Raw genomic sequence first — 21660 nt, 5'->3', positions numbered from 1 at the left:
GGTTCTATATTGGAGTGCTGGGGTTAAACTTTGTGTAATTTGTTTATCAAGCCTCACCCACGTGCACCCAATAAAAAGGGATGAGCTGCAGTTTATTGTGTTTTATTTTATAGTATGGGGAGGTGGCTCTCTCCTTAATGCTTGCTCTCCCAACCCCCATTCAATGGTGTTTTTGGAAGATATCATGCTAAATAAAGAGAAAAGCAGGTATGGTCTTTCTCCCCCCAAAAATAACACTTTTTTCACTTAGGTAGGACTGACGCATGGACACTGCCTTGACGGGGCGCGTCAGCTTACGTATGCATATTTTGTACAAACTTTGTAACTAAAAGTGTCTTTTTTACTAGTTAAAGTTCAGCTGTGCAAAAATAGGTTTCTCTTGGGGTTCTATATTGGAGTGCTGGGGTTAAACTTTGTGTAATTTATATATATATATATATATATATATATATATATATATATATATATATATATATATTTATAGCACAGAGGCATGGTCCCTCACATAGGGAAAGGCTCCTTATCTAAACAACTCCAGGTCCATGAAATAAGCTAATAAAATAAATTATCATATGGAAAGGATGTAATATTCAACTACAGAGTCATGCTTACTACCAGCTAATAATCTTTGGAAGTTTTAAATTTGTTTGATTCATCATGTTGAGCTTCATTAATTTGGGTGGAAGTTGAGTATAAGAAGGGCATAATGAACTGCTCGTTGCAATAAATTCATATAAAGTTTAAATTGAATATTCAGAAAATATATTTGCTTTTTGTAAGAAAGAGGAAAATCTCTACTCAACCAAAATGCTTTTTTTAGTGGATCCATTCACCTGGCTGTACATATACTGATTGGAAAACCCTGCATTGCACTGATGAACAATACAGGGTTCTGTAATTGGGAATCCAGTCAGCATACTGCCTTGGCTGTGCATTAAAACCCAGTAGTTGAAATTCAGTCTCACGGGTATTCTATGTAAATAGAGATTTTAGGAGCAATCCTGAACTTCCTCCTCAGAATTGCTTCATCCTGTCAACTAAACGCAATAAAAGTTACAGATGGACATTCTTTCATTTCATTTTACAACGTGTTTATTATTTTCCATAAACAAGTCAATAATGGAGCCGTACATAAACATAATTCCGAAATATTGAATGTAGCAATATACAAATATAATAACAAATGATAATAGTCATGAGCAAACTTAGAGCAATAAAGATCCAACATAGATCATAAAAATACATTTAAACAAAATATTACATATATATTACAATAAAAATTACATAAGAGCAAAGAAAAAATAATATATTGAAGCACTTAGAACATTAAATGGGAAATAACTAGATCATTTCCAGGAAATATTTTGACTTTCACTTATTATGTTCAGGTAACTTTATGAATTCCAGTTTAGTCAGCAATTCCTTTTTGGGTTTATCAAATAAGTCTAGATATCTGGAGCATAGACAATGAAAAGAACAGGAGGACTTCTGTTTCTCAAAATTATATCTAAAAGCTTCTCGCAAGCATAACTGACTAAGAGAAGCAAGAACTTCCTTTAAGGTAGGGACTTCCTTCTGTAACAGATTCTAACATAAACATCAGGTATGTTAATGAAGGAGCAGAGAAATGTTCTAACCTGCAATGTTGAATTGTATTTATTTGTTTATGGAATAAGCACTCTGGCCTAAAGAATCCTTCATCATTGCTTATTATATGTCATGTAATCCCCTAGTGTCTCGCACAACAAAATTAGGCAATGTGCTTTATAGGGTAATATGGTATGGAATCCCTAAGTCTGAAGAATTATCTGTAGGGCATTGTGTTCTATACAACAACAAAAATAATAATAATTCATTGTAAAGGGCAGTTCAGTGGTTTTGTACCTGGACTTTTAGATATATCAAGGGTCGAATTTCGAATTAGAAAAAACGTCAAAATTCGACCATTGAATAGGATTCTATACATCGTACGATCGTATTACGATCGTAGTACGATCGTACTCCAATTGTACTTCGAATCGAACAATTTGAACAATTTATATCGTACGATCATCCGATTTTCCCAAAAAATCCTTCGACTTAAAAAAAATTAGCAAAACACACAGGAGGTCCCCCATAGGCTAAATAGCAATTCGGCAGGTTAAAGTTGGCGAAGTATTGAAGTCAAAGTTTTTTTTAAAGAGACAGTACTTCGATTATCAAATAGTCGAACGATTTTTACTTCGAATCGAAGTCTAAATAAATTCAAAGTCATAGTATCCTATTCGATGGTCGAAGTATCCAAAAAACTACTTTGAATTTCACATTTGACTTCTAAAATTCCCTCGATTTCACTTCGACCCTTGATAAATCTGCCCCTTAGTATAATCATCCATGTCTTGTGGGCCTCCTCCAAGTTCTCTAGTTTCTTTCCTAACTTCATGTACAGGCAGTTAAATTGTCTCCAGGGGAATCTGACCCTTTTGACTGTATTCTTACTTAAGTGGGGCAAGAGGTGAGTGATGAACAATCTCTGTAAAGTGCAGTATAACAGCAGCCCGTTCTACATAAAGTATACCAATAATGATTTCCATTACAACAATGTGTATGTTAGGTAGTTTTATTTATAAAACATATACTATTTATATGTTGGTAGTGATGCTATTTTCATTCAGTCAGTGCAGGGCATGTGGCCTTTCTGCAGCCAATAAGTAGCAAGCAGGAAAGTAGACCTTGCCAAAGTTTGGTGCTAATCAATTTGTTCTGTAGATCAGTTCATAGCAATTATTCACTAGTAATGGGTCACTAGAGTCAGGCGCAGGAAGTTTGTGTTCAATTCCTTCAGTAACTTGCTGTGACCTAGGACAAGTCACCTCTTCATACTTCTATAGCTTTTTATGATCAATGCATAAAAGGGGACTGTCAGCAGAAAGGTTCTCTATAGACACACGTAAAAGCAATAGAATCTATTTAAGGGGAGCGATTTTGGTGTGATCCGACGTGCTGCGACAAAACGCATGTGACAAAAATAAGGTAGGTAATAGAATTGTCGCATGGTGTCGCATCGTTAATCCGACGAGACACGACTGTCGGATGCAGACGCAGCGCGCATCGCCTGTATCCGACAGTAGTGTCGCATCGGATCAACGCTACGACACCATGCAACAATTCTATTACTTACCTTATTTTTGCCGCAGCGCGTCGGATCGCACCAAAATCGTTTGTGGAGTCCTACCCTAAGAGCTTTCCATAAAGAATGCCTTATCTGGGCAACCAAAATGCTACAGTATGTTCAGTGGTATGTGAATTAAAATACAAGTGCAAAGATGTTGAATATTCTATGTAGCCACACTGTGCTCTCTTGTTTGTTCCTCTTTAAAGGGGAAATTTGCTTTAAACGTGCACTTTTTTTATTGACGTACAACAATTTGCATTCTATTTTGTGTCTTATTATCTCATTTATTTGCCCTTGTATTCCGCCTCTCTCACCGACCTGGAATTTAAACTGCCTCCCAGCTGCTCAGTCCTATTGAATTCTATGGAATTTGTCTGCTTTGTGTCTTATTCCCCTCCAATTGTAATTGTGACCATTTCCACAATAATAATTTCATATTTAAAGAACATATTGGTCTACATATTTATATTCTATGGGTCATTCATGGATTGCATTGACTAGAATACTAAATATTTGATATTGAATACTATAGATTAACTTGAGTATTTTGTAAGAAGCAAATCTATTGCATAATTTTGCTCTAAGCATAAGAAACGGATGTGCCCCTAACTGCTGACTGTTGCCTAAAATATACTAATCCTAATCTCCCCCATTCATTTGCCTGTAGAAATGTGCAAGTCATGTCTTATAAAAACACCAGTATTTCTGTGTCAGAACAAGAGCTCAAAACGGGCTTGGCATCAGCTAAAATCATGCATTCAAAGCTGATTCTGTTTTATTGAAGCTCTAACGCCTGAGGGTCCTATCCAGAAGAAAACAGATTAGTTTCCTTTTATGTAGAAAGTTTGGGAAATACAGTGTATAAAAGATGAGTATCATGTGCCAAAACATATCTGCTTTGTATGAGACTTATTTTCTCACCAGAAGCAACAGTGTCACCGAGAATCACATCACGCACAGGACAGCGAGCAATCAGATTTACTTTATTTGCTATGCACTTTACTACTACTTTCTGCATTTATCTTTTCTTAAAATCAGACAAGTATGTCTCATGGTTCTTGAATGGTTGTTGTGCTACATCTTTCAAAATAATTAGCTATCTGATATAACCCCTGCATGGTGTGTATTCAGAGAGCAACATGGATGGAGGACTCTCCATATACCTTCTGTATCTACTCCTGTAATGTTCCACAGAAAGGGAAAAGTAATGACGATGATGAGTGCCCAGCTTATTAGGTAGTTGTCTGCTTCTCTTTCACACAACCTTAAAGAGATACTAAAATACATAAATTGAACATTTTTAACATTTATCATAACATCATCTTTGCATGCTATTTACAATATAGCATAAAAGTATTTGTCTGATGCTTTTAAACTACCTACAGTATCTGGTCCCCCATGTTTGTCTATGAAGGGGCTGCCATATTTGTGCTGCAGTAGCTCCTTAGAATTAGAAGCTATAACTGACTGGTGGAGAAGGGACGCTCGGGTTATGGAACTTCAAGTAACAGTTACAAAAGCAGCTCTATGAGGAAAAAACTATCACCATTACCTATACTTAAATTTTAAGGGAAGATTTATTAAGGCTTAAGTCCAAACTCACAAATTTGAATTTAGAAACACCCAAATCGAATGTAAATTTGAATGGGATATTTATCACATCTCAAGCCTGTAAACAGTTCTAATTCAAATGTCTAGTATTTGATTGATTAGGAGCAACCCAAAAATTGGAATCGGCTTCGAATCAAGTTTTCCTCCTCTGTCAGGAAGACAATTAACATATTCAAATGGTTCAACGGACCATTGCCATTGACTTGGAAGGTTTTAGGTGGTAAATATTTGAATTAGAACTGTTTACAGGGTCGTGGTGTGATGAATTTCATATTGAAATTCAAATTCAAGTTGGTGATTTGAATTTCTGAGTTTTGATCAAAAACTAATTTGAAAATTTGAATTCGAATTTACCATTCAAACTTTAATAAAGCTGAGGCTTAGGGGGTTATTGACTAAACTCTGAATGCCAAAAACCCATTTTTTTTTTAGTTTAAAATCCAAATTTTTAGTGAAAAAAAAACAAACACATTTTTCAGGGTTTATTATACCCCGAGGATGGAAAAAATTAGAATCCGAAAATCCGGCATCTCAGACATGCCAAGTTTGCCTATAAGTCAATGGAGAAGTACCAAAGATTTTTTTGATCTGCGCTGGGTTTCGTGCAATAAACCGAAGATTTCTGGGTTTTCTGGCAAAAATCTGAAAAAATCGGGTGTAAAATCTATTCGTATTTTTCATGATTTTTTTCTGGGGGTTTTTTTCCCCGCAAACAAAATTTTCGGGAAAGTGTTTTAATAAATAAGGCAAAAAAAATTCGGACTTTGATAAATCACCCCCTTAGTGTCAGTATCACTTTAATGCACCCCTGCTTGTGCTATGTGGTGGTGTTCTGCCATATTCATGGTGTAGGGTAGGCACTTTACTGTACAAAAAATGGTATACAATTTATTTTACAACCTTATCATAGTTTCAAAAAGTAATTATTGTATTGCTATAACTTTTAGTACTACTGCTATATTAATGCTCTGCATTCTCCTCCATATTTTAAAATGAAGCCATTGCACACATTATTATGCAACTTGTTTTGTTCTTACATATTGAACAGTCACTTTTTGTACAACATTTGTTCCAACTCCTTTTTTTATACATCTAGCCAATATTTTTTCAGGTGCTGAATGCCTGCCAAGGACTGCTATCAGTGAGAAGTGACCCTCAGCACCAGCAGCAATCAGAGTTCCTTATTTCTTAGTCTGCAATGAGGCAGATTTCTAAATATTGTTGGAAACCCTCAGTGCAGAGTTTATCTACATTTGCCTTTTTGTTCATATAAGTATACCTGGATAACAGGTATGGGATCTGTTATCCAGAAACCGGTTATCCAGAAAGCTCCAAATTACACAAAGCCTATCTCCCATAGACTTCATTTTAACCAAAGAATCCAAAATTTTCAAAATGATTTTCTCTGAAATAATAAAACAATACCATGTGTACTTCATCCAAACTAAGATATAATTAATCATTATTGGAAGCAGAACCAGCCTATTGAGCTTCTTTAATGTTTAAATCAAAGATCGGGGCTGGAACTAGGGGTAGGCAGAAAAGGCACTTGCCTAAAGTGCAAAGATATGGGGGTGCGAATACCTCTTAAATTGTCTTCTGCCTACCCCTATTCCATTATTGCAGCCCTCTTAGATTTTTGCCTCCTCCCCTTTCTCCCCCTCCCATCCTTAGCTGTCCTCCCCGTCACTCCCACCTCCCCTTCATCATTCCCACCTTCCCTCAGTCGCTCTCCCACCTCTGTCCCCTGTCCTGCTGGCTGCGCACAAATTAGTGCACGAGGTCGAGGGAGCAGGGTGGCCGGCCAGCCAGGTTGCCTAGGGCGCCTGGCTGTCTTGGCCCGCAACTGATAAAGATTCTAATTACAGAAAGAGCCATTATCCACAAAGCCCCAGGTCCCAAGTATTCTGGGTAACAAGGTCTATCTAACGACACAGTAACAGGTTGTAGCTAATAAAATGTTTAGGCACAGAGTAGGTTAAGTGTCAAAAACTGATTTTGGACTGCAGACCATTTTTCCTTTACTAGTAAACACACTTTTACTCCCTTTCTATCTTTTAGGCTTATAACAAAGCAGCCTGTAAATCACAGGCTCGTCTTTATATCATGTTCTATTATTGGGTAGTTATGGGTTTCTTGGTATATCATATCACTTTGCAGAGTGCGGTAAGTTTAACAATGCAATATTTCTAGAACTTCAGAGGTATTGATTTTTTTCAAACAATAGTCTAGTTGCACAGCTCTTGGGTATTTCCATAAAAAAGTACTTTGAGGTCTTTCATTTAAAGGTGGCAACCTTAATGTTCGATACTTTTATAGGTAGAGTGCAATTTAGGAGTGCGCTCTTTTTATTGCTGCAGCAAAAGCAAAAGGAAATTGAAGTTTAGCAAAGAAATACTGAAAGTCCCAGATTAAAGGGGAACTCCAAACTAAAATATAATTTACGAGGCCCACATAACACAGAAACTCTTAGGGGGTTTATCAAGGGTCGAATTTCGAAGTAAAAAAATACTTCGAAATTTGACCATCGAATTAAAATACTTAGACTTCGAATATCGAAGTCAAAGGATTTTTCACTTCGATTCGAACGATTTTAGCGTTGCGACTGAATGATTTTACTTCGAAGTGTAAAGACTTAGAAAAATGCATTAGAAGGCTATCATAGCACTTCAGCTGGTTTAATTTGGCAAACTATTTTAAGTCAAAGTTAAGTCAAAGTTTTTTTTAAAGAGACAGTACTTAGATTATCGAATATTCAAACTATTTTACTTCAAATCGAATTTGAAGTAAATTCGAAGTCGTAGTATCTTATTCGATGGTCGAAGTATCCAAAAATTACTTAGAATCTCAAATTTTTTTACTTTGACAATTCCCTCGAATTCACTTCGACCCTTGATAAATCTGCCCCTTAATATACCCATCACAGTTATCTGTTTCTTCAAAAAGTATGAATACATGCCATTTTCTATGCTGAAATCCAGCTCTTTCTGCATCATTTGAAATCCTGGCAGGGAAGGAGGGACTAAACACTTCTCCACAGTTTACAGCATGCAGGAACTACATAACCCACAATCCATTGCACTGTGATGTTCCGTTCCTTATTGAAATCACATGTGCAGGGAATTGTGGGGTTTGGAGGATGCAGACTGAGGACAGATGGCTGTTGATACAAAGTAACAGTAGTCAGCCAGCTCAGCAAAGTAGTCAGAGAGATCAATAGGAGAGCAGGAGGCTAGGCAGGGAACTGTCAGAAACCATTAAAAATCATGAAAAGTCTGCATATTTTTTAATTGATGTATATTGCAAAGTTGCTTGAAATTATGTTTACTTTTCAAAAAACTAAAGTTATGTTTGTGTGGAGTTCCCCTTTAAGAAGTTGACAGTCCCATATTAGCTGAAATATACCTGATTAGGTGCAGGAGTATTTATCCAAGACAGGTATACAAATTTAAGGGTTATTAAGAATGGGTATAGATCAGTCATTTCTAACCAGTGGCTTATGAGTAACATGTTGCTCTCTACTCCCATTGATGTTGCTTCCAGTGGCCTTAAAGTAAGTCCCCATTTTGAAAATGTTGGGGGCATGAAGACACATGGTTACTCTAACAGAGTATTGTGTAGGTGAGCAGTCTGCATGGGGCTATCAATTAGCCTATCATAGCCCTTATTTGGCATCCCCAATGATTTTTTTCTTGCTTGTTTGGCTCCCCAACAGTTTTTACATTAATGTTTTTATAGCAAATGTGCTCCTCTCCGTTTGTATGTGTATTGGGGCTGCAGTGTTGTGCATTAACTCTGCTTATAGGTTAATGTGATATTATTCTAGGATATTAGTAAATGTTCATTTTTACCTCAATGTCTCTACTACTTTTAGGGGCTTATATAGTAAAATTGAATTTTTTGCAGCAGAGAAAAAAAAAACTGCATAATCGTGCTAAAACGTATGATCTCGTTATGGAGAAAGGCTGTGACTGCAGGAAAATAACTTGAGTAACAAAAATCAGATTTTCCTTTAACTTCAAGATTTTTTGGGGAAAAAAATTGTCATACTTGGTCTTGTCAAAAACATCAAACTGGAATTTTAATAAATCAGTCCCAGGAATGGTGATCTACTAATTCTAAATAAGAATCACATTGTTCCATTTATTTCAAATGTTTTAATAAACTGGGAAAATAAATATATTAGGTTCTTTGAGACAATTCCTATTGACTTCCATAGAATTTTCTGGTACATTTTCATATCTTTTTGTTTAATAAATTCTGACTATTTGAGGAGAAAATTATTTACTATTATTTTTTCCTTGAATCAAGATAAATGCAAATTAATTTTTTTTAAAAATAAATTTACTCCCTGCGGCCTATTTATCAAGGGAGTTATTTACTAAACTCCGAATGCAAACATCCCAAAAAGTTTGTGATTTTTTTGTGACTTTTAAAAAAACCACAAATGTCTTGAAATTTATTTAAAAAATCCAAATATATAAATTGCACAAAGGCTGAACTCTAAAATATATAAATACCTCGAAAACCTCAAAAAAAATTTGGGGGGAAATCTGAAAACTAAACCTGAAATCTGAAAACTAAAATTCCATATTGATTAAAAGTGGTCCAATAAGATCATCACAGCTTCCACTTCAACAACTTTTACCTGACAAATTTTTGTATGAAAATTTTTTGTGGCTTTTACACTTAATAAATCTCAAAATTTTAGAGCTTTAAGCAAATATAGGAACATTTTTTAGAGATTTGTGAAAAAAATACAAATTCGATTGTTAGTAAATAGGCCCCCTAGTATGAAAAACATGTTGGAAATTATACCTATATTTGATCAGCTAATGAGATCTACATATTTATTGTATATAATTCTGGAGCAATTCTTGCAAAATAAACAGCATTTCATGAAGAAATACTATAAAAATGTGTTAAGGGATACAGAGTTATATTGGAAAGGCAAGGGCCACAAGTGTTTTTAGACACAGGGTCACAGTTAATTCAATATACTAAATATGTAATGAATTATATGTAGAAATATATTGTCTCCTAACCTGTATTCATTGTCATGACAAGTTATTCACAAAACAAACTTAAGAAAATCAAGGGGCCGATTCACTAAGCTCGAGTGAAGGATTCGAATGAAAAATACTTCGAATTTCGAAGTATTTTTTGGGTACTTCGACCATCGAATGGGCTACTTCGACCTTCGACTACGACCTTCGACTTCGATTCGAACGATTCGAACGAAAAATCGTTCGACTATTCGACCATTCGATAGTCGAAGAACTTTCCCTTTAAAAAAAACTTCGACCCCCTACTTCGGCAGATAAAACCTACCGAAGTCAATGTTAGCCTATGGGGAAGGTCCCCATAGGCTTGCTAAACATTTTTTGATCGAAGGATTTTCCTTCGATCGTTGGATTAAAATCCTTCGAATCGTTCATTAATTAAAACGTTTAGCGCTAAATCCTTCGACTTCGATATTCGAAGTCGAAGGATTTCAATTCGAGGGTCGAATTTCGAAGTATTTTTTACTTCGAAATTCGACCCTTAGTGAATCTGCCCCCAAGTGTTTTCAGGGTCGGACTCGGCCGGTGTGACAGTACATAAAACCCTGTGGGCCCACTGGCTCAGACTCGCACCCATTTGCCCGCACTGGAAAATGCTGCCCCCTGATCTCCCCCTCGGGGGGGCAGTTTCCTGTGTCAAAAGCCCCAGTGGGCTTTGGCCCTTCAGTCCGACACTGTGTGATATGCTTATTTAAAAAAAAATGCTGATTTTGATAAAGTCTACTAACCTCTCACCTTGACAAGCTATCCATGAATTCATCTTTCTCATGGATCTTACATAATATAATTGACTGTATATGGGTATATAAAGAATGCTCTTACATTGTAAATACTTTTATATTTGTGGTATACAGAAAGCATCTAATTTCACAGTTTTAAGGTATTTTTCTGTTTTGTCCTTTAGGATGCAAAGTTTGTAGAAGAACGAAGGAAGCAATTGCAGAGCTATTTAAGAAATGTAATGAACAAAATCATTCAAACTGTGCCAGAGTTTGTTGCCAAACCTAACAAAGAAGGATTGACACAGCTGATGCCATTTTTTAGGTAATATTTTATAATGCAACATTTACATTTTTCAATATTGAACCAAATGTCCAGTGGGGATACTCTCTCTACCACTTTGTGAAATATGTTCCTTTTAATTCAGAAGAAAGCAAACAAAACTGTCCCTAAAGACTTTTATGATTACTCACTCAGGAAACTAAAAATTAGGACAAGTAGCTCTTGCTCCCCATTTGTCTCTCATTGGAGTAAAGGTGTGTCCATGCATAGCTGTGTGAATTAGAACACTATTTTAAATAATGTTGAAATCGGTTTACCGTCACATTTTGCAGGCTCCTTTTTTTTTTTTTTTTGTTAAAAGTCACAAATTTGAATTTTAAACCACCAACTCGAATTTGAATGTGAGATGTACTGTATCGACCCTGGAAACATTTCTAATTTGAATATTCACCACCTAAAACTTGCCGAGTTCATGTACAAGTCAATGGCAGAGGTCCTTTGAACCATTAATAGCCTTCCAGACAAGTTTTTGGGTCATTCCTATTAGATCGAATATTAGACATTCAAATTTTTATTTTCTTAAACAACCTCCCATTCAATATGTTCAGTTGGGTCTGCATTTGGTTGGAATGTTCTTAGGGCTATAGTTTCTGATTCCATCCTTCAGTTTTGTCTTATAAATCTATTGCGTGCTGAAAGGGACCAAATAGGACATAATGCATTTTGTTATCTTTATATTTTGTTTCATTTAGATCCCCTGTGGCAGACACCTATAAATCTTTTAAACAATTCATCTTTAAGAAACATTGGTGTACTTGTCTTATAAAAAGTGATGTACAGTGGGAAGTCTTTAAATATATTGTTTTCTGTCATTTCAATTTAAGCTCTATTTGTCTGGCAATAGATGACTTGATTGAATGTCAATTGATAGAATTGGCAATTCATGTGAATTTTTATAATTTGAATATACTCACAATTCGACAGGGAGGTTATTTAAGAAATAATTTGAATGTCTAATATTCGATCGACGACACAACATGAAAATTCAAATCGCATTCGATTTTTTTCACCCGAAAAAAAAAACTTGAAGGTTTTAACATCTTGAACGCACTTCTGCCATTGACTTGTACATGAACTCGGCAGGTTTTAGGTGGCAAATATTCAAATTAGGACTGTTTCCGTGGTCGTGTGATAAATCTCACTTTCGAATGTACATTCGATTAAAATTTGAATGGGTGAATTTTGAAATTCGAATTTACTATTCGACTCTTGATAAAGCTGCCCCTTTGTGATTGCAAAATCTGATTACATACACGGTGCAAAAGTTGTTGAGGTCTCAGATCAGTCAAAAAGGAAGCAACGATTAAAATCTCGGTTGCTGATATTTGCAAATGTGTTTGGAAAGGTTTTTTTGAGCATATTAAATTTCCTCATTTGAGTATTGGATGAACCCATGGGTTACACACATGGGATGTCTCCTATTCTGCTTTGAGGTGCACACTTGTTATTTTAAAGGGGAACTATCGTGATTTAATATAAGCTTCAGCATACTGAAATAAGAAACTTTCTAAATGCATTCACTTAAAAATTCTGTATTGTTTCTGAAATAACCAAGTTTATCTTCACTATTCATCTCTCAGCATCTGTTTCTCTTCATTCTCTCTTCATGCAACAGTTAAATGATCCAATATATATTATTTATAGGGGGCTCCCTTTTTCAGCAGATGTATTAGAGCTCACTGTATTCTACTCTATTAAAATCACCAGAAATCCTGTCTCTCTACGTGCAGAATTAGTACAAAAGGTAGTTATTTTGTTTGTACTGGAATCAGTTATTTGAATGAACTCTAATACATTTGCTAGGAAAGGAAGCCCCCCTATAAGATATATTGGATCGTTCATCTGACACCCAACTCTTGCAAAAAAGAGAGAATTAAGAGAAACAGATGCTGAGAGAGGAACAGTGAAGAGAGAGAAAGTTTCTTATTTCAGTATGATGAAGCTTATATTCAATTTTCATTTTCGCTATAGTTCCCCTTTAAAAAGATTTCATGCTGACCAGCTATGAAGTATGTGAAATGACTGTTCTCTCTGAATCAAACAAGGGTTTTCAAATCTCGGAAAGATGCTATATTGCCATAAAGGTTTTCCCCACCGAAATGCATGTAATCAGCCTACCTTTGTCCTGGTTTTAGCCATAAGAGGCAGATTCTCATTTATAATGGCAATTGTAATGGTGATTATGGCAATGTGTTATGGTATTGCAGCTCCTTTTCCTTTTAATGGGTGTCCTTTTTATTTGAAATTTCTCTTTGCAGTCTTATATATTTAAAAAAAAATTCTGGAAAATCTATATATGAACAAGACATGCATTCATTTTTCTAGCGCATTTCAATTTCTTTTCAATTATTTTAAGTGCATTTTATTTTAATACAATTCCCGTGGTTAAGTTTTTTTTTTTTGAAGTACTGCCATTTTGCTATTGGATTTTATAGACAGCACTCTGTAGAACAACTAAAATTAAGGTACAGTAGCCTGAGGCCAGACCATCCAAGGGACGTAGTTGTGACACTTGAGGATTCCTTGCTGAAGTGATCTGCATTTTTATGTGTCATTAAAAGGAATTTAATATATCAGTTGCCTTCCGTGTTTTCAGGTAGAAGGTTAACATTTGATGAAATTGCATTTTCATTTTTTTCACATATTAAACAATAGATTTTATAAATATTCTGAAACAGACTGAGATGAGGATGATAAAAGGCATTCTTAAGCCTGTCAATATAGCTATGCCAATTGTATGTTTGATGTATACACCCTTATGTTGTATAAAACTGGTTAATATGTTGACATATGTTTATTAATATTTGATAATTATATTTTAACAGTTGTCGTTTATCCTTGATAACTTTCAATGGTCATATTATCTCAAATATAATTATACAGAGCTAAGAATTATTATATAATTTCTAATACTAGAAGTGAGCAAAGTGCAAAATTCAGAACACAAATCCCCATGTTTTTATCCAGAAAGCAGCACTATAAATTCACCAACTATATGAACTTTGGAATTACCTCTAGGCAATGTTCCCTATAATTCTCTCTTGGCTATGTGTGCAAAAAAAATAATTTTGTGCATACATTTTAAACTTGTGTGTGCAGTTTTTAAAAACTGGGTGCTTAGGTCAAAATTTATACAGAATTTCACATTTTCACACACATTTTACCTTAGAGGGAACATTGCCTCTAGGTTCAGGCTTCTCACTGGAATAATAGCCAATAGTAATACAGAGAATCTCCAGCTTTATTTACTGATGGCCAAATTAAAGGCGTTTGAAGGGGAAAATGTCTATACTGTGTTTATTCAGGTTTATGTTCTTTATATATTTAAAAGCCATCTACATTCAAAAATCTTTTTGCATAATGAAAGAATATTTCAGTGGTTTCTAAATATAATTGAAAGTGCCAGTAGTATTTATTTACCTCTCTTTACTCTTTTGTTCTGGCTATTGAAACAACATTGGAACTATTGCAAAAATTTAACATATGCTTCATCATCATACTGATATAAGAACATTCTTAAATATCATCAGTTAAAAATTCTGTACTGTTTCTGAAATAATCAGAACCCCTCTCTATCACCCTCTCATCTTTTGGCTGACTTCATTCTGTCTTCATGCAGGAGTCATGTCTAAAATAGCCTCTTTTAAAATCACCATCAATACTGTCTCTTTACATGCATGATTTGTGCCAAAGTCAGTTATTTCGTTAGATTTTGTAAGTGCTGCTCTTTGCATCCGATAAGAAGAAGTCTTGAGGGAAGGCTTGAGGATGTTGTCCATAAGCAGACATAAAAGGAGATCTTCCAGTGGACGTGTGACATGCATTATTATGAGCGAATTCCGCTCACGGGAGAAGATCGGACCAATCATCTTGACAGAGGGAGATATGATTCCTCAAGAACTGTTCTAATGCTTGATTCACTCGCTCTGCTGCCCCATTGGTTTGAGGATGATAGGCAGAAGAGAACTGAAGAGTGATGCCCAAATCTTTACATAAGGATCGCCAGGACCTGGCCATGAATTGAGTTCCTCTATCAGAGACTATCTCTGTTGGGAAGTTGAGCAGGCGAAAGATGAATTGGATGAACAGCTGGGACAATTCCACTGCCGAGGGAAGTTTTCGCAGGGGAATGAAGTGTGCCATCTTACTTAAAGCGATCTATAATTACCCAGATGACAGTGTTCCCTCTAGAGGGTGGAAGTTCAACAATGAAGTCCATTGCTAGGTGAGTCCAAGGACAAGAGGGAGTGGGTAGAGGTTGTAAAAGACCGCTGGGACGAGTATGGCTAGCTAGAGGTAGCACAAATAGTACAAGCAGCAACAAAATCTTTGACGTCCTTGCGGATAGTCGGCCACCAGACTAGGCGTCGAAGAAGCTCTATAGTCTTTTCAGGACCAGGATGTCCAGCCTGCTTAGAGCAATGAGTCTGTTGCAAGATGGGCAGACGAAGCTCAGAGGGTACAAACGCTATCTCAATAGGTGTATCAATAGGAGCGGAGGACTGACCAGCCAGGATTTGCTTGGCAAATTGAGGAAAAAGAGATGCAATAATTCTGGCAGGAGGAATAATAGGATCTTGCCTTTCAGAGAGACGATCCACCGGCGTGAAGCTTCTGGATAATGCATCTGCTTTACGATTCTTGGAGCCAGGGTGATAGGTCAAGACAAAGTTAAAGCGGGAAAAGAAGAGGGACAACCTTGCCTGCTGGGGATTCAGCCTTTTGAGAGATGTATGAATTCTAGGTTTTTATGATCATTTTAAAGTCAGGCAGAATAATATATAGGTCAAAGTCCAGGCAGGGTCAGAATTCCAGGAAACAGTTTAGCAAGAATTAACAAACACCCAGGAATGTTCAAGACAAGCTCTATAATCGGGCATTGAACCCATGACCTGGAAGGGGTGTTGTGGATCAATTTCAAAAATGAGGTAAAGTTGTGCATGTATTTATTGAAGATACAGAACATTAAAAATATTGGCAAATGGCAACTAACTAACAGCTTAGTTGAAAATCTGGTTACTGTGAGGGAATATGGAGCTGCCGGATATAATTAAAATATGACTCATGCGTGATAAGGACTACAGTGCATCCTATGGACAGCACCCCATCAGAGAACTCTGGTTATACCTTAATCATGCAGTGACTTGTGACCATAAAATCTTGCCTCTTGGTGTAGGTATGGAGTCCTTTGCTAAGCAACATTTTTTAGAAAGACACAGTAGCAAATTTAGTGAAACAAGCATTTCCCATAGTCAATAGTTTTCAGCAAAGGTGGCTGACATTTCTGCTCGGTTCAATTAACATATACTGTATTTATCAAGAAAATTAAAAATGGAGGCAAAGCTGTCAGATCTCTTCCATTAGGTCATTTATTAAAGCAGCTTATTAAAAAAAGCCCTTTGGTTTTGCAAAATGGCACATCAGTAGAGCTGTGATTGTCTGCACTATCACAATTCACTGCTCCAAAAATCAATTGAATCAATGGGATTATACAGACTAAAGGGGCACACATTTTGCATCCTGTACAGAAAGGTTAATAGTAATATCCTTTATCTGGCAAATGAAAGTCGATCACATTATCGACATCATGAAATATGGGTCATTTGTGCGCCCTGGCTACAAATCAATAACTACTGCGGCTTAGTAATAGCTGTGCAATGGTTTTTATTGAGATTATTTGAAATGCTTGTTTATCCCAAAGGAAATCACAAAGCAAATAGGTGTAGATTATGGCTTCCGGACGGTATGTAATTAGACAATCCATGAAATAATGTGTTGGAAAATACTCAGGTCTAATTTGCCCATCCACATGAATTTGTTATTACCATTTGAGGCTGTGGTCCTTTTCAGCAATGTTTTTGTTGTCAGTATAGGCAGTGGTTTTTGAGATTTTATATAAACCCAGGATTCTAGTCCTAGTCTAGTGACTTTTCAGTTTGTAGAGAAGAATCATTGCTATGTATATGCTGCAGCTGTGTCTTTTTTGTAACATAAAATACATTTTCAATTTAGAGATCCCAGATTTTGCAGTTTGTACATTTGATTGTTGTTGATAAATGTGTGTGTGGATGCTTGTTGACCTTGGTTTCAATACATTTCATTGCTTTATCACAGAGGGGTGTTATGAACTGGGTTTTATACTGTATTTGATGCAGTTGTTGTGTGTTTTCAGCATCATCTCTAATAATTATCCCTAATAATAGTTGGCTTGTGATTACTGTCTTTCCTGATGCAGCTTGTCTCTTATTAAATGTCTACCATCATGACTTTTGCCACTTTTCCATTAAATACCCTAAATTATTTTAATAATATTTTGGTATTTTGGGGTACCAGCTATTCATATTCTTTCAGAATCTCTACCTTTCAAGATCTTTGATGCTATGTTAGAAATGTACATGTTAAATGTTATTAGCAAACATTGGGCCAGATTAGATTCAGTGAGAAAAATTTATCTTGTGGTTTATCGCGTGAAACTGACGGATGAGATTCAATTTGAGGAGGAAAAACTTTTCTCCAAAATTCAGTTCCACTATTTCCCCATAGACGTCAATAGAGTTTTACATATGATAAACCGTGAAATAAGTTTTTCTAAATTGAATTGCATCTCAAATTGAATATCGTCAATGAGTTTGCACATGATAAACATTTTTAGGTTCACTGAATTAAATCTAGACATTTGGCTGAGACGACTCACCATGTCCCACCAGGTTAAGGCATTCACATAGACCAGTGCTGTCCGCATTCGTCCCATGACCCTTGTTTGGCCCCACACATGAAAGTCTACCTGCTATGACGATTTACCATGTGTAAGATTTAAATGGTATTACTACAGCGATTTACTGGTCCCTGCATTGGAACACCTCAAATTCAGACAGTAAACTCCTACAATTAGAGATGTCGCGAACTGTTCGCCGGCGAACTTGTTCGCGCGAACATCGGGTGTTCGCGCTCGCCGGAAGTTCGCGAACGTCGCGCGACGTTCGCCATTTTGGGTTCGCCATTGTTGGCGCTTTTTTTTGCCCTCTCACCCCAGACCAGCAGGTACATGGCAGCCAATCAGGAAGCTCTCCCCTGGACCACTCCCCTTCCCTATAAAAACCGAAGCCCTGCAGCGTTTTTTCACTCTGCCTGTGTGTGCTGAAGAGATAGTGTAGGGAGAGAGCTGCTGCCTGTTAGTGATTTCAGGGACAGTTGAAAGTTTGCTGGCTAGTAATCGTTTTGATACTGCTCTGTTATTGGAGGGACAGAAGTCTGCAGGGGTTTGAGGGACATTTAAGCTTAGGTAGCTTTGCTGGCTAGTAATCTACCTTCTACTGCAGTGCTCTGTATGTAGCTGCAGTGGGCAGCTGTCCTGCTTCTGATCTCATCTGCTGACTGCTGCAATAACAGTAGTCCTTGTAAGGACTGCTTTTATTTATTTTTTTGTTGTTTTACTACTACTACTACTACTACTACTATAAGAGCCCAGTGCTATTAGTCTAGCAGTGTTGGGGAGTGGGACTGGTGTGCTAATCTGCTGCTCCTAGTAGTTCAGCAGCACCAACTTTAATTTTTTTTTTTAATATTCATTTTTTTTTTATTTTACTTTTTTTTATTTTACTACCGCTGTAGTAGTGTATAAGTTGACCTTTTAGGCATTATTTGCCCTGTAGGCATTATTTGCACAGTGTTTTCTTCAACCCGCCATCTAGCTGTGTGACCTTGTTCACATTCTGTCTAAATATCCATAATATTACCGTCTCCAGAAAAAACACCGGAGTGACTTTTTTCAAGCAGCCATAATATATTTTACGTAATCCGTATCCACCGCTGTAGTAGTGTATACGTTGACCTTGTAGGCATTATTTGCACAGTGTTTTCTTCAACCCGCCACCTAGCTGTGTGACCTTGTTCACATTCTGTCTAAATATCCATAATATTACCGTCTCCAGAAAAAACACCGGAGTGACTTTTTTCAAGCAGCCATAATATATTTTACGTAATCCGTATCCACCGCTGTAGTAGTGTATACGTTGACCTTGTAGGCATTATTTGCACAGTGTTTTCTTCAACCCGCCATCTAGCTGTGTGACCTTGTTCACATTCTGTCTAAATATCCATAATATTACCGTCTCCAGAAAAAACACCGGAGTGACTTTTTTCAAGCAGCCATAATATATTTTACGTAATCCGTATCCACCGCTGTAGTAGTGTATACGTTGACCTTGTAGGCATTATTTGCACAGTGTTTTCTTCAACCCGCCATCTAGCTGTGTGACCTTGTTCACATTCTGTCTAAATATCCATAATATTACCGTCTCCAGAAAAAACACCGGAGTCACTTTTTTCAAGCAGCATTCATATATTTTACGTAATCCGTATCCACCGCTGTAGTAGTGTATACATTGGCCTTGTAGGCATTATTTGCACACTGTTTTCTTCAACCCGCCATCGAGCTGTGTGACCTTGTTCCCATTCTGTCTAAATATCCATAATATTACCGTCTCCAGAAAAAACACCGGAGTCACTTTTTTCAAGCAGCATTCATATATTTTACGTAATCCGTATCCACCGCTGTAGTAGTGTATACGTTGGCCTTGTAGGCATTATTTGCACACTGTTTTCTTCAACCCGCCATCGAGCTGTGTGACCTTGTTCCCATTCTGTCTAAATATCCATAATATTACCGTCTCCAGAAAAAACACCGGAGTCACTTTTTTCAAGCAGCATTCATATATTTTACGTAATCCGTATCCACCGCTGTAGTAGTGTATACGTTGGCCTTGTAGGCATTATTTGCACAGTGTTTTCTTCAACCCGCCATCGAGCTGTGTGAGCTTGTTCACATTTTGTCTAAATATTGATAATATTATCGTCTCTAGAAAAACCACTTGAGTTACTTTTTTTCAAGCAGCATTCATATATTTTACGTAATCCGTATCCACCGCTGTAGTAGTGTATACGTTGACCTTGTAGGCATTATTTGCACACTGTTTTCTTCAACCCGCCATCGAGCTGTGTGACCTTGTTCCCATTCTGTCTAAATATCCATAATATTACCGTCTCCAGAAAAAACACCGGAGTCACTTTTTTCAAGCAGCATTCATATATTTTACGTAATCCGTATCCACCGCTGTAGTAGTGTATACGTTGGCCTTGTAGGCATTATTTGCAGAGTGTTTTCTTCAACCCGCCATCGAGCTGTGTGAGCTTGTTCACATTTTGTCTAAATATTGATAATATTATCGTCTCTAGAAAAACCACTTGAGTTACTTTTTTTCAAGCAGCATTCATATATTTTACGTAATCCGTATCCACCGCTGTAGTAGTGTATACGTTGACCTTGTAGGCATTATTTGCACACTGTTTTCTTCAACCCGCCATCGAGCTGTGTGACCTTGTTCCCATTCTGTCTAAATATCCATAATATTACCGTCTCCAGAAAAAACACCGGAGTCACTTTTTTCAAGCAGCATTCATATATTTTACGTAATCCGTATCCACCGCTGTAGTAGTGTATACGTTGGCCTTGTAGGCATTATTTGCACACTGTTTTCTTCAACCCGCCATCGAGCTGTGTGACCTTGTTCCCATTCTGTCTAAATATCCATAATATTACCGTCTCCAGAAAAAACACCGGAGTCACTTTTTTCAAGCAGCATTCATATATTTTACGTAATCCGTATCCACCGCTGTAGTAGTGTATACGTTGGCCTTGTAGGCATTATTTGCACAGTGTTTTCTTCAACCCGCCATCGAGCTGTGTGAGCTTGTTCACATTTTGTCTAAATATTGATAATATTATCGTCTCTAGAAAAACCACTTGAGTTACTTTTTTTCAAGCAGCATTCATATATTTTACGTAATCCGTATCCACCGCTGTAGTAGTGTATACGTTGACCTTGTAGGCATTATTTGCACACTGTTTTCTTCAACCCGCCATCGAGCTGTGTGAGCTTGTTCACATTTTGTCTAAATATTGATAATATTATCGTCTCTAGAAAAACCACTTGAGTTACTTTTTTTCAAGCAGCATTCATATATTTTACGTAATCCGTATCCACCGCTGTAGTAGTGTATACGTTGACCTTGTAGGCATTATTTGCACACTGTTTTCTTCAACCCGCCATCGAGCTGTGTGACCTTGTTCACATTTTGTCTAAATATTGATAATATTATCGTCTCTAGAAAAACCACTTGAGTTACTTTTTTTCAAGCAGCATTCATATATTTTACGTAATCCGTATCCACCGCTGTAGTAGTGTATACGTTGACTTTGTAGGCATTATTTGCACAGTGTTTTCTTCAACCCGCCATCTAGCTGTGTGTATTATCGTTTCCAGAAAAACCAACTGAGTTTTTGTTGTTGTTGTTGTTTTTTTAAAAATAATGCCAGGCAAAGGCAGGCCGCCACGCAGAGGCCGTGCTAGGGGCCGTGCTGCTATGCAATCCTGTGGCCCTAGCAAATTGCCCAGTTTTAAAAAGCCAATGACCCTGAACTCCCAAAATGCTGAAGAGGTAGTTGACTGGCTTACACAGCACACCCCATCCTCTACCGTTTCTAACTTTACCACAACATCCTCCTCATCCTCCACTGCTATGGCCACCCCACGTAACACTTCCTCCACCACCGGTGCCCCTTCTTCACTGGGGTCAGAGGAGTTATTTTCCAATGAGTTTCTTGAACTGAGTAATGCGCAACCATTATTGCCAGAAGAAGATGAAGGAGATGAGGACCTTACACCAGATTTAATTCTGGCAGAGAACACGATAGAGATGGACATAATGAGT

The 21660-nt window shown here is 37.0% G+C and overlaps 1 protein-coding gene across 2 annotated transcripts in view; it reads left to right on the top strand.

Annotated features, from left to right (window-relative positions):
* Positions 1 to 21660, top strand: part of snx29.S (sorting nexin 29 S homeolog) — a 327158-nt gene that overhangs the window by 273529 nt on the left and 31969 nt on the right. For both annotated transcript variants that reach the window (XM_018239096.2, XM_041579205.1), the window contains exon 20: positions 10733 to 10872. In XM_018239096.2, the coding sequence (XP_018094585.1) occupies positions 10733 to 10872 (140 nt within the window). The remainder of the gene's footprint in view (positions 1 to 10732; positions 10873 to 21660) is intronic.

This window comes from Xenopus laevis, chromosome 9_10S (assembly GCF_017654675.1).
Source record: "Xenopus laevis strain J_2021 chromosome 9_10S, Xenopus_laevis_v10.1, whole genome shotgun sequence".
NCBI classification, from domain to species: domain Eukaryota; kingdom Metazoa; phylum Chordata; class Amphibia; order Anura; family Pipidae; genus Xenopus; species Xenopus laevis.
This window is presented reverse-complemented; position numbering and strand designations above follow the sequence as displayed.